The sequence below is a fragment of the Chrysoperla carnea genome, chromosome 1 (genome assembly GCF_905475395.1).
Source record: "Chrysoperla carnea chromosome 1, inChrCarn1.1, whole genome shotgun sequence".
Taxonomy (NCBI): domain Eukaryota; kingdom Metazoa; phylum Arthropoda; class Insecta; order Neuroptera; family Chrysopidae; genus Chrysoperla; species Chrysoperla carnea.
In genome coordinates, this window is record NC_058337.1 from 52,024,927 (window position 1) to 52,038,615 (window position 13,689).

At 27.1% G+C, this 13,689-nt stretch overlaps 1 protein-coding gene across 1 annotated transcript; it reads left to right on the plus strand.

Moving 5' to 3' along the window:
- The first annotated feature begins 10,651 nt into the window (after window positions 1-10,651).
- LOC123305656 (transcription initiation factor TFIID subunit 13) lies at window positions 10,652-11,422 on the plus strand. Its single transcript, XM_044887434.1, has 3 exons — window positions 10,652-10,801; window positions 10,863-11,050; window positions 11,114-11,422. Exons 1-3 carry the CDS (start codon window positions 10,772-10,774, stop codon window positions 11,295-11,297), a joined length of 402 nt encoding a protein of 133 aa, XP_044743369.1. The 5' UTR covers window positions 10,652-10,771; the 3' UTR covers window positions 11,298-11,422.
- The last annotated feature ends 2,267 nt before the right edge of the window (window positions 11,423-13,689 follow it).

Genomic DNA, 13,689 nt, shown 5'->3' on the forward strand with positions numbered 1-13,689 from the left:
ATAATAATTCTATTCAAGATAATTCTATGGGTGTTAAGACATGCCGTTAATAAATTAATTGAACATAACGTACGTTCACTGATGTAATCCATCATGATTTTTAGATATTCTGAATGAATTGTTATTCGTACAAGTGAAGAGCTCTTTTGGAAGATCAACATTATTTTACTTAAGTGGGGAGAAGCAGCCGCAGCTGCTCTAAAAGATAAAATTATATTAGATGTGCGCCATACATATTATTATTATTTTATTTATTTAAGTAATCAATCAAATCTATTTATTGTTTTTTTTTTTATTTAGTTGTTTATTTTTTTTTTATATATTACTAATTATTAATTATTTAACAGATAAATAATAAATAAATTAATTTTAATAAGTGATGTTTGTGTGTTTGTGTACAATTTAAATAAATTCAGACGATCGTTAACACAATTATGAGGTGGTATCGTATCGTATCGTTGACATTTTATTTAACTTTAATTGTACATACAGTGTTTTAGTGTTTAGTGTTTGATTGATATTTTCAATAAAATTAATTTGAAAATAAAATAAGAATTAAAATTAATAAGTTACAAATATTATATATTCGTTATATTTATCTGTTAAATATTTATTATAAACAATTTTAGTTGATTTGTTTCTCACCGGACTATTTTAATGCATATACAGTACTAGTACTTTACAAAATACTTTACTCATTTGTGTTAGTTAGTTTTTTAGTACTCAGTATGAATAAATCAAACAATTATAGTACTTTATTAGTACATTATTAGTACTCTACTTATTAATTAAAATTAATACAAATGTGTAATCAAATTCTTTAATTATTTGTTATTATGTTTTCAAAATATACACACAATTTATTCTTTATTTTATTTTAGTTTTTTATTTATTTTATTCTTCAGTTATTTTTTTAAAACAGTTTAACAATTCAAACAATTTATAAAACGCTATCTGTTTCCCCGCGAAAAATGACTTGATCTTGATCATATGCAGCTCTCCGAGCATGCACATTCAATTTCATTTCATAATCTTATCAAAGTGAATGCATTGGCAAGCTTCTTCTTTTCTCTAGAAAAAGCTGTTGTAAGTTTTTGTACGAGCTTTTTTCAGCGAATTATTAAGTGTCAAAACGAAATTGACACTTTTGATTATAAATTACTATATTTTCTGATATAACGATCGCATAAAAGTTTACCGGGCATCATTCGAAAACTGAAAGATTCTTCTGTGACGCTCTTATCTTCAGTTTTCTAAAGAAAATCTTTTTTTCTCTGTCCAATTTCTGTTTTAAAAACATACGAAGAACAATAGATCACCGAATTTGACTTTCTAAGGTACGTACATCTACCAGCGCTGCTATCTATTTGGACTTCATCCGGAGTCTTCTGTTTTCGAGAATCTAAATGAAAAATAAAATTTTAAGGGGAAGGTTGAAAAGATGAGAAGATTTTGAAGCCTATGGAACCTAGAATTTCTTATATTGTCTACAAATTTGTGATCTGGACATCAAACAAGATTTTCGATTTTATACTCATTGTTAAAACTTTTTGAAATGATAAACTCTAATAATATAATATAATAATACATTAATTGATTAGAAATATATCTGTTAAGGCGCCTTCAACGGATTGTTTTCATGCGATTCCAGATTAAAGTTATTTGTTGGAGTTTCAGTAAAATTATATGAAAATTTGCGTTTTCCAGCGAGCGCCTGAAATAGAAATTTTTCCTAATGAATAATAAATGGCAAATGAAGTACTTTCGGTTCAAGAGCCAGCTGTTTAAATATTCTATGTAAAAATACATGCATGACTCTGTTTGGGTAAGTAATACATTTAACCTGACTGTTTTTATAACATTAAAATTACAAAGCAGAGATGTGAATTCGGGGAAGTAAATATCGTCTTGATGTTTTTTAAAAACATGTAAATATATTCAACAAAAATCATGGCTTGAAAAACTTTTTTTAATGAAGACAACCTAACGGTTACTCAGCTCTGCAGAAGACATATATTGCACATTAAAAACTTGATTTTGATGTAAACTAAAATGACATCATAACACATGACGGGAGTAAACTTTGTTATTTCTAAATTTTGCTCCCATTTACTCAGGTGATATTATTTTCACTCAATAAGATTTTTATACATAGGATACTTATATGCACGGCTCTCGGACCAATTTATATTTTTTATATGTAAATAAAATACATCGAAAGAATATTTCTTATTGATAAATTTATAATACCACATAAAGAACAACCCCATCATACAATTAGATTTAGACATTCACAACGATCGATAATAATATCGTTCATATTTTTATACAATTCATTTTAATTTACTTAACTAATTAATAACAATTAAAGTCAATAAATAATAATTGTATTATGATTGTTTCTTTATACTACAGTCAGCTTCAAATTCTTTGATAAGTCCAAATTTCTTATTCCATTACTTCCATAACTTGGAAGTTACCAGGTGCTAGCCTACAAGCAATGTAAATATACTTTTTTTTTTAATGTTAAAAATGTTTTATGAATAGTGGGATGTGATAAAGGTCAATGACTGGACTTGATTGTTATAGACTTAAAAAACTCACACCTCCGATAATTAATATCGAGGTTCAAAAAGCATTTTATTCGCTTATGAAGTAACAATCATTCATTACAATTATAAATTGTATTGTAAAACGTGTAACGTTATAATCACGTTTTTAACACACTCTTTAATACAATAACAATTAAATTTGTTTTCATCCATAAGACCAATTAAACGGTCATGGTTAGGTTTAGGTTACAATGGCCAACCCATAGTGAAACAGTTACACATTTTTCGCTGATTATTCCAGCTACTCATTTATTTCGAAAAGGGAATCGAATCCTTTGGCCAACTGAGCCCTCTGGGCTATGTGGATAACTAATACTAAGCAGTACAGTTACGTTACACTTTGTACAATAAATATTTAAAACAATGAATTATTTTATATTATATACATAATATATATATTATATACATGATAAACAAGCAAAAGTTGTACGTAGAAAAAAATGTAGATAGATAAAAAAAAGATGATGTATGTATGCAATTGTTCAGAAAAATCGGACACTCAATTATTTTTATCTCGGAATTGACAAAAAATGGTTAACTTTTAATTTATAAGCAAGTGAATTTTGGTCGAACTTTCGAAATATTTCACTGCATTTTTTATTTAAACCGAAAAAGACCCAACATTTTTGTAAATTGATACCCTGTATTTTTTGTACCATTTTTAAATTTTATATTTTACTCTGCATGTTCTAAATCTTGTGGGTCATAAATTGCTTGGTTGTCAGCCCAATGGGTTTTAAAATATGTTTCATGGTGGTCTAATAAAAAATAATTTAGTTATTGTTAGATCGGTGAATCCATTTCACAGTTTTATGGAAGACAATTAAACTCTCATTAAATGTTAAACAACTCTTTTGTGTATACAAAATTTATAGGCTTTGTTGAGGGATTTAGTAGTTAAAATAATACTTGAACTACATATTTATATTATTCTCTTTACATAATTTCATTTTTGTATTTGACATTTAACATATACACATCAAATTCATGCAGAGAAAACTCAATAGTTTTCAACTTAATTAGTAGTTCGAAATACAGAGGATTTAATTGCTAAAATTTTGACTTAGAATGGCGCGATTATATTTTACTAACTACGACTTACGGAATCTGTTTTTTGAAATTCAAGTTACAGAGACTAAATAATTCGATATACCACGTATTTATGGATTCAGCGGAAGGGAATGGCATTTTTTTAATAACTTGACAGGTGCTGTGAGAGCACGCGTCCCAAAAAACCTTTAAAAAAATTAAAAACCTACAACTTTACGTTGAGAAACTGCTTGTTTCAGAATTTAAGTAACCAAACGTCTTATATGTTTGTAGGAAAACTTCTAACTTCGTTAGAAACTCTATATTTAAAAAATTATGATTATTCTTCATAAAAATGGAATTGGTAACAAAAGAACAGAACCGATTTGCTAATTTAAAATCCGATTTGTGTTTAGCTCTCTTGCTATATTAACAATTGAGATTAAATCTTGAATACTTTCACACCTTTCTGTGAGATTTAGCAAACTTCTGATGCAAATCTATAAATTCTTTTAATATAAAATATACAGTGCCGTTTAACACCAAAGCCGTTTCACCATAAATTCAATTAATATTTGAAAATATGAAATTGTGTATACACTTAACAAAAACTATTTAACCGATTCTTTGTCAATCACAAGATAATAAAGTTATTGAATATTCCTTTGTTTATGAATAACCCTGTATAATTCATCTATATTATATAACAATAATTGTGATCGATGATAAAATGATAGTGAAATAGTAAAAACAAAATTAAATTAGCTAGTTGTTATATATTTGAAATGAAATAATGATTGATATGTTCAAATATTGTTAAACAATGTCTAAATCATGCTTATTTTAGAATTTTATAATCAACAAATAGCTATTTATGCTAATGCTTCAATCTAATATCAATAAATAGATTGAATTGATGTATTCATCAATCTGCTTCATTCAAAACAGTATAACTCTCATTTTAAAATAAGAATTCGGACAGAACAGGATAAATAGTCAAACATTACGTAAAGCACATCATATTCATATTGTGTTATTAAAAATTCACTTTGAATTTAGTATGTAGTCTGTCCGATCCGATGCGATTTCGATACGATGATGAATCTTTTCAATATTAATAAAAATAAAGGCAAGTGTTCAAAATTCATTCGAACAAATTATTATTCTATGTGAATTAAATTTATAAAAATCAAAGAGATATATGAAGAGGTCTTAGATATGCGTACTTATACCTAAACAAGTAATTTTGGGTTAAGAATCATATGTTGAAACATTCCCCTTTCGGAGCTACGGAGCTGTTAATATTTATTTTGTCAGAGTAAAGTTCATTCAACACACCTACGCCGGTGTTTTATCTGATCTTCGAAACACTTTGTGTAGGAAAAATTTTTCCAATATTGTTTTGTTTTATGTACTCTAACGAAATTTTTAGTCTTAGGCACAAAAAGAAATCGGGCGAATCAAAATTTTGTGGATACGGTGGTTGAACAATAGTATTTTTCATATTTCTAGCGTTACATAAAGTTACAGTTGCTCTATGTCATATTCATTCAATAAATATTGATAAAATAAAATGTTGATTATTATCAAAGTTGTAGAAAAGCAATTTAAGTATCGAGTACCTACTACAATTTAAAATGAAAAATCTTGTATGTCTAATATTTACGATTTTAATGTTTTACTGGCAATAACTGGGAAGTTGATGAGTATGAACGCATACACCTTAACGACTAGTACCTACAATTTTAAATTTTATATTAATTTGTGGTTTACAATGTTCTTGACCCAAGATGTATATCACATAAGTAAAAAATATGATATATCCACAATAGGCAACCACCAATTCTCCATTCTGGATATTTGGGACGGTACAAATTTCAATACCTATGTATGTTAAATATAAATTCTACGATATTTATGAGAGAAAAACAAAATGGCATTCAATACTACTCTCTTTGATAACTATAATAATAAATTGTTAATGTTATTTGCTTGGTAAATTAATAAATGATTGTTTACTGCTGCCAAAAAATAATATAAAAAATACAACCCATTTTATACTCAAAACACACTGCCTTAATAAACATTCAAACAATACAACATAGAATAATAATTAATAACAAATATGCAAATGTGGCAAAAGAAAATATATTCTTAATTATAAATAAATAAATATATTTAAATTATCTTTAAATAAAATTTAAAAAAATGATGGACATATCTCACTCAAATATTAATACAAATATATATTGTATTAATTTTAATATAAATAAAATTTATTAGAAATGATTGACCGTTTTTAAAGTTATGTTGCATTGCCACATAACACCTAGTCATGAGGAGGTCTTGGAATTAATATTATATTTACGTGGTGAAAAACAACAGCGAATATAATTAAAAATATTGCAGGTATTTTTGTGTAATAGCGCAAACTGATAAATATAGATGAAAATATAGATATATTAGTGGTATTCTACTGGTGTGTACAATTCTTAAATATAAATATATTAATTAATCAATTATTATTAGGTGATTTATCCAATATTTTGGATGTATTAATCTCAATTTTTATGAATTTCAGTCGTAACGCTACTCATTTAATTTTGATTTCTTTGCAAGTACTCGGTTTGTTTTAATCATGTTCAAAATTTTTTCACGGTCAATCCCATACAAAAAATGTTAAAAACTTAAAAACGACATATTTAAGAATAAATATGTATTGCTAGAACTTGGAAACGTATCATTAAAAGATGTTTAAACTTTTAATCAATTATTTTGTAATATTTTTCAAATGTAGTTAAAAAATAATTAATATTTTTATATGTTATGCATAATTTAACTGAAATATTTTAAATTGATTTCAAATTTTATTTTTATAATTAAATTTGGAATAATTATTTAGTTAAACTACGCATGAACAACCCTAGTAGCTCAGTTGGTTAAGGCATAACCAATTCAGTTCGCGGTATGCCTAGGGTAGCGGGCTCGATTTAATCGCTGTCACTACAAAAATTATTTTAATTAATAGTTGTGATTTGTGATGGATTGGTGTAGTGTATGGTATATGTATGAAGGAGGTGCACTCAGCCTCTGAAAATAATTGAGGAGCTGATAAATGAAATTATTAGGGGAAAAGGTGGCAAAACACATGTATGGTATTACAATGGACTCGCTACAGCCTAAGTGTAGCCTTCGTGGGTGTCCTTCGTGGACAACCAATACAACCTAACCTACCTAACCTACACATGAAATAGAAATAAAACAAATTATGTATGTTTAGATTTTGAAAAATATTAAATAAAAATCGGTTGTTTAGTTGATCCAAAATAAACGAGAATGATCGTGAAAAATTCTAGGCACGTTGCATAAAATAGATTTTTGGATCTATCAAAATAAACCAAAATTAAATGGGTGGCATTAGGACATTTGTATCTTCTGATTTTCGGATTTGAAAGATATTTATTTTTGATTTAGGTGTATTTGGATAGATCGATTTCAAAAGATGCATTAATTCGTAAGATTTGAGATTAAATACGAACACCTACAGATGAATTGGAAGAAAATTAACGAATATAAAACTAAATATCATCGTTATTATTATATATTATAAATAAATAATTAAATAAGTACGCTAGGCTTTCTTTAGATGATAATAACATACAAACCTTGACCAAACAAATTATTAGTACTTTTATAATTCACAAATATGTATTTAAATGTACAGAATGTCTTCTGTAACTTTTGACTCCTATTTTATTTTTTAACCATTCTTATAAAAAAATATTTTTAAAGACATTCTGTATTATAAATAATTCATACCAACAAAAAGTGTGAATTTAAGAAAAACAATCTAAAAAATAATTAATTATTCACTTAAATTAATGTCAATTAGTAAATTCAGACTGATTGCAGGGTTGCAGCTAAATTCTCAATGTTTAATATTTAAATAAAAATATAAAAAAACAAACAAAACATGTTTATTGTATTTTCAGTTTTTATAAATATTTAATGGTCCCCTGTATATTTTATCTATTGCCTTATTACTAATCAATCATAAATGTTTATACCCAAAACTAGATTACTGGCTAACTTTTATATTATTTAAATTTTAAATGAAAACTGAAGTTCTATTCGTTGCACGTAGAATAGAGCCAGTGTCAGAGATAACAAAATTTGTATAGAAGTTTATAATATTTAAAACAGAGAGATGGAAAAAAATACTTCATGAATTTAATTCGATACATAAAAATGTCAATTGAATTTATAAACTTCGGAAAAAATGCATACCTACTTAATTAAAATAATGAACTGATAATTTTTAATAAAAAAATAATACAATATTATTTAACTGTTTGCCAAGCGCGCCTGATTTATTAAACACAGGTTAGAAATTTTCTGAGCTTGATGCGCAACTATGCGACGTTAGCACCTGTCGCTTTCAGTACATGCTTTTTTTGAAATGTTTTACGTTACATTGTCATTTACTTAGTTTTAAACTTTAGTTGTGGAGAACTGTTAAAACCTTTTCTAGGAAGCTCACTCAAATTTAATGCAACTGATAAAATATAAATTTTGATGATGTATTTGTGTTACTCATGGCGTTGAGAGTAAAAAATCGAAATAAATGAAACACGATTAGAAGTAATGGAAATTTATTACCCAATTTGTAGCTGATATAAACCTGGCTCTCATCTAAGAGTCTTGGGTTCGATTCTCGGTATCGGAACTAAATGTAGTGGTGTTCGTTGGATTGAGTTTTAAAATTATAAAAATAAATTCCTAGAACTTCAAGTCGAGTTTTTATTTATTCCGATTCTTTAGCTTCAACCGATTCTTATTAAAGTCGTTGCGAACGAAGACGATAATATAGGAAAAAATTTTCAGGAATTGTTTATATTTTTAACAGTAACAGTAATTCTTTATATTTTTCAGTTTTGAGTATTTTTATAATTAATTATAATGTCAAGAGTAAATAAATCTATTAAGTTATGGGCACATTTTTTAATACACTCTTACATAATTTTTTCAAGTCTTGTATGTTTTAAATTTTTTCAATTCTTACTAATAATGTATAGTTCATCATAATATTATTCAATTAACTTATTATATTAATGGCACTAAATTAGAAGTTTTGTTTAACTCTTAACTTTGTCGAGTTAATGATTTCTCTCGATTCTTTGTTAGGTTTTCATTTTTTCTATCGTATCGAAATGGACGATACGACTACAAAGAGACCAAGAACATACATTGAATAAGCCATGAGTTCAATTCATTAAATTGAATTAATATTGTAAGTAACTAAAGAGTTAAATATTCTTTGATGAAAGATTGTTAGCCATCTAGACTACAGTATAAACATCTATGTAATCAATAAATAAAATTATTTGAATTGAATTGATTAAAAATAATAAAAGTAAAGATATAAATAAATAAACGCATTGTTATAAAGGATTCATATCATATAATCATTCCTACTACTACTAGAAGTACTTGATTATTTAATCAAGAATAGCTGAAAAATAAATAAAAGGGCAAACACATTGAACAGATTGAGATGAGGTTATATTACATATTTTATGTTGTACAAATGTATATAAAACAATCAAATTAAAACTATCGATTGAATTCATTTCAATCGATAAATATTATATACATACATGAATCTAACTATCCATCTATCTACCATATAAAAAAAAGAGAAATATTAAAATGATTTAAAATATTATATTTTCAAAACAAAAATTGAATATTGTTATTTATTTATTTATTTGAATAAAAAATGATAAAAATAAAATGTAGTTAAAATTAAATAAAAAATTGATTGTATAGTTTCAAATACTTATTATATTATTATATTGTTGTAACAAATTATATTTAAAAAGTATATGATGAATATAACAAATAAAATATTAAAACAAAGCTTGTTAAAACAAAACAAATATTTTAATCATTCATTTTCATTTTCCCTTTTACGATACGGACGTCTAAAATCAATTTTCAGAGTAGAATGTCTAATAGGGCAACGATGTTTAGAGTAAGTAAGAAAAAAAAACAAGTTGACTGACGCTATTCATTCGACAAGGTGAAAATATTTGGATTGATTTGTCATATTTTTGTGAAAAAACACGAAATTTTTCTAACCAGATGGTAGTTAATAATAATAATAATAATAATAACAAAAGAGGGGTATCACAAGTCGGTCCCTAGTACTTAGACCAAGAGTCTTTTGAGCCCTCCTTGGGAACGAACTATCACTCGAAGACGAGACGTCTTCGGTTAAGAGACGTTATTAAAATCAGATGAAGCTGTCGGCATCTTTCCCAGGATTGGTGAATCCAAGGTTTCGGACTCGAGCATTCTGAATCTGACGCCCTGCAGATTTCTGCAGGTGCAAATAACATGTATAGAGATTTCATCATCCCCCATACAGGCTCACCAGATGGTAGTTAATTTTTACGGATTGAACACTGCTGTACGTAGTCAATAAATTAATGCGCAAACACATTTATTTGCAATTTCAAAAAAACGCACTATTTTTGAGATAGGAGTAATTTAAAAATTTTAAGTTCAAAAATAGCTATTTTGAGTTTTTCTTTTTGTAAGTCATATTGCATACAATATTATAACCTAACGGTCATATTGTCTTGGCTTCTATTCTACCAATAGCTTCTCGATTATTTTATATAAAAAGAACTACGCATTCGGGGCTATCTTTTCATATTCTAGTGAATTTAAGTTTACCGCGTATAATTGAGTGTTAAAAATCAATAATTTCGATTTGAATTTTTTGAAAACTATCAAAGATAAAACAAAACATTTAATTTTGGTCGTTTTATACAGAAAAGGTATTGATCAATCGAATTTTAGAATTTTTGAAAATTTTTCCGTTTGAACAGTATTTGACTAATTGTTTAGTGACATCTATTAACATTCGATTCAACGTTAATGACATGAAGCATATAGACTGGTTAATGACATCAATGGTTTGTTTCCATGGTGATTATAATTTGTTGTTTTGACGTATAAAATAGACAAATCATTATACGTATAAAATAGACAAACAAACTGAAGTTTCTAGATAAATTTTAAATTAAAATCTTTTGTCTTATGATCTAAAGATTTGTGATAAAATGGCAACAAACGATGAAGGATTTGAACCAGTAAGTAAAATGGATAGCAATAAAAACAATATTGTACATTTAGTTTAATATTGTATGTTAGTTTGAAGAAGATGAAGGAGCTGAAGCGACTTTAGGACCCTCTTTAGCAGCATCAGGACGTAAACGTTTATTTAGCAAAGAGTTACGATGTATGATGTATGGCTTTGGTGACGACCAAAATCCGTACACGGAAAGTGTAGATTTAATAGAAGATCTCGTTATTGAATTTATCACAGACATGACACATAGGTATGCATTTAAAATTCTTAACTTACATTTCCATAAAATTTGTTTTACTATTATTTATTTTAGGGCAATGGAAATTGGTCGAACAGGTCGTGTACAAGTAGAAGATATTGTATTTTTAGTACGTAAAGATCCAAGAAAGTATGCCCGTGTAAAAGATCTATTAACAATGAATGAAGAATTAAAACGAGCACGTAAAGCATTTGATGAAGTGAAATATGCAGGAAAAGATGCTTTAACCACTAAATAAATAATCTCAAGGGATTAATTTGTTCATATAAGTTCAAAACTGTACCATAAATTATTTTATATACTTTGAAGTGAATTGTGTGTATCTATTAGTTAATTAATTCAATAAAGCCATTTTTATAAAATTACAAAAACAGAACTGAACATAATATGTTATAAAGTAAACATACAGTGTGTTCGAAAAATACGTAGCTAACTGCAGTACGGGATTTCAATACATAAAAATAAGTGAAAGTTGTTTAACACCTTTCTTCGATTTCGTAAACTTTTTTTTTAGAGATATAATAAGTACATAAGAAGATTTATTAAATTTTATAGGAATAACTTGAAGGTTTATGAAAGATTAGGCATGTTTTATAAGAAAACAAAATGGGCAACTACGGATAATTGAAGGGTTTTAAGTTTAAACAATTTGTTCAAATTATTATTTATTTTTACTTAAATCAATTATACACATGTCTTACAACTACCCGAAATCGTAAAAAAAATCAAATAGGAATCGTAGGAATTAATAGAAAATAAACATTCAATAATAGACCTTTTTTATGAAAAACAGAAATGCTTTTTGTTAATTTTTTATGAAAATATAGGTCGAGTAGAGTCTGTAACTCGAAAATTACGCATTTTTAACAATAAAAGCATTATCAAAAAAATTGTTAAAAAGTCGCAATATTTGAAAAAATTTAAAACGATTTTTTTTTTGCTCCAACGTGATCTGTGATGTCAATCCGACAAGCAATGACAATAAAACAGTGTCAACACTTCAACAGTCGTATTAATATATCAACTTTAAATGACGTCAAACCGACCTTCGTGTAACTTCGTGTGTTTCCGTATCGTTTTCGCCAATTTGAATTTTAATGATTTTCATTGTCTGTTTTGTCGGTCATATGGCTCCAAAAAAATTAGCCCATTAATTAAGACTTTTGCTTACATTTAAAAAAAAAAAAAGTGAAAAATGTCTATTTAGAATGTCTTAAGTGCCTTATGAAAGATAATAAAAAAGTTCTCAGTCTTCTGTGGGTATATATGGTAGCATGTCCCTTAAATCGTTTATTTCTCTTTTGAAATATTATTTCGTGCATTTTATGATGGCAAAGTGAAGTTTTTTAATTGGTTTTGGAGACTTATCTTTTTTAAAAATGTTGATGCTGTCCCACGGTATCGAATCATTGATTCCATTAAATCAACACGGGGTAACTTACGTATCCAAGAAACAGTTGATATTTTTAACTGGGAAGTATTTAAGAATTCCGTGGAAGCCTTATTCAGGTCTTTGAAATCATTATGGTCCAAATTAACCACTTCAAATGGATTTTTGTGACATAATTCTCGTATCATCTTTTACCACGTTATTTTTAACGGATTATTAAAAACCAATAAAAGCTTAATTGAAAATAATGGATAATTTTTCTTCTGGTAATTCCAAAAATAATTTTCATTTTCACATGCTTTCAGAACTATATCCGATTGTATTGTTGAAATTTCTAACTCTAGATATAACGAGCTAATTCGAAAAATATCAGCTAGATTTGTTGAAGTACCATTGTTATCGAATTCTCCCTAAGGAAATGAAATAAATTCAAAAATTGAAGATTATTGAAATTTACATATTATCCCCCAAATTCTTGATTTAAATTTTCACTACAGAACAAAACATTTCAAAATTATATTCATCAGTTTTTCTACATATGGAAAATATTTAAAATTTTGTCTTTTTAATCGTGAAGCAAAAATTTTAAATTTTGCCTTAAAAGCATTTACCCAACTGAACAACTCAATATCTTTTCCTTGAAATTGTAAATTAAACGAGTTGTAATGGCCCATAAAATCCGTAAGAAATGTTAATTTTTTACCCATATTGAATCTTCTAATTGTTCATGTTTTTCTCCCACTGTGTACAAAAATGCAATAATTTTAGGTAATTGATATAAAATCAGGTAACTATACATTTGTTTACAAAGGGCTAAACATCCATGATTTCTACTGATCATTGAAGCTGCTACGTCAAAAACATAGGAACCAGTTTATGCAACAAATTTTTTATCATATACCTGCACCTCGCGTTGTTACCTTTATCGGAAGTGAAAAAAACATTCTTATAAAAACAATTATCTAATTGTACAGTATCAACGATATCTGCAGTCAACTCGTTAAACTGCAACGAAAGGAAAAGGCAACTTTGTATGTCATTTTCTGGTTGTCGAGTTACATTAGCAGAATGAGAATAGAGTAGAAGCACTACTTGAGAATTGGTCATGTCAGTTATTATTTAATTAATATACATTTTAAATTAAAAGATTTGAAATTAACCTAGTAAATTATTTCAAATATCTGCGATTGACTGTTGCACTGTTCGCTATCGACCGTTTGCCCATTCCCGATATACGACA

What these genes read in the sequence shown, in the direction of transcription:
- LOC123305656 (XM_044887434.1), top strand. Translation starts at nt 10,772, where the DNA reads ATGGCAACAAACGATGAAGGATTTGAACCA. An exon ending in ACGATGAAGGATTTGAACCA is followed by an intron (nt 10,802 to 10,862) that starts GTAAGTAAAATG and finishes ATTGTATGTTAG; the next exon opens with TTTGAAGAAGATGAAGGAGC. An exon ending in ATCACAGACATGACACATAG is followed by an intron (nt 11,051 to 11,113) that starts GTATGCATTTAA and finishes TATTTATTTTAG; the next exon opens with GGCAATGGAAATTGGTCGAA.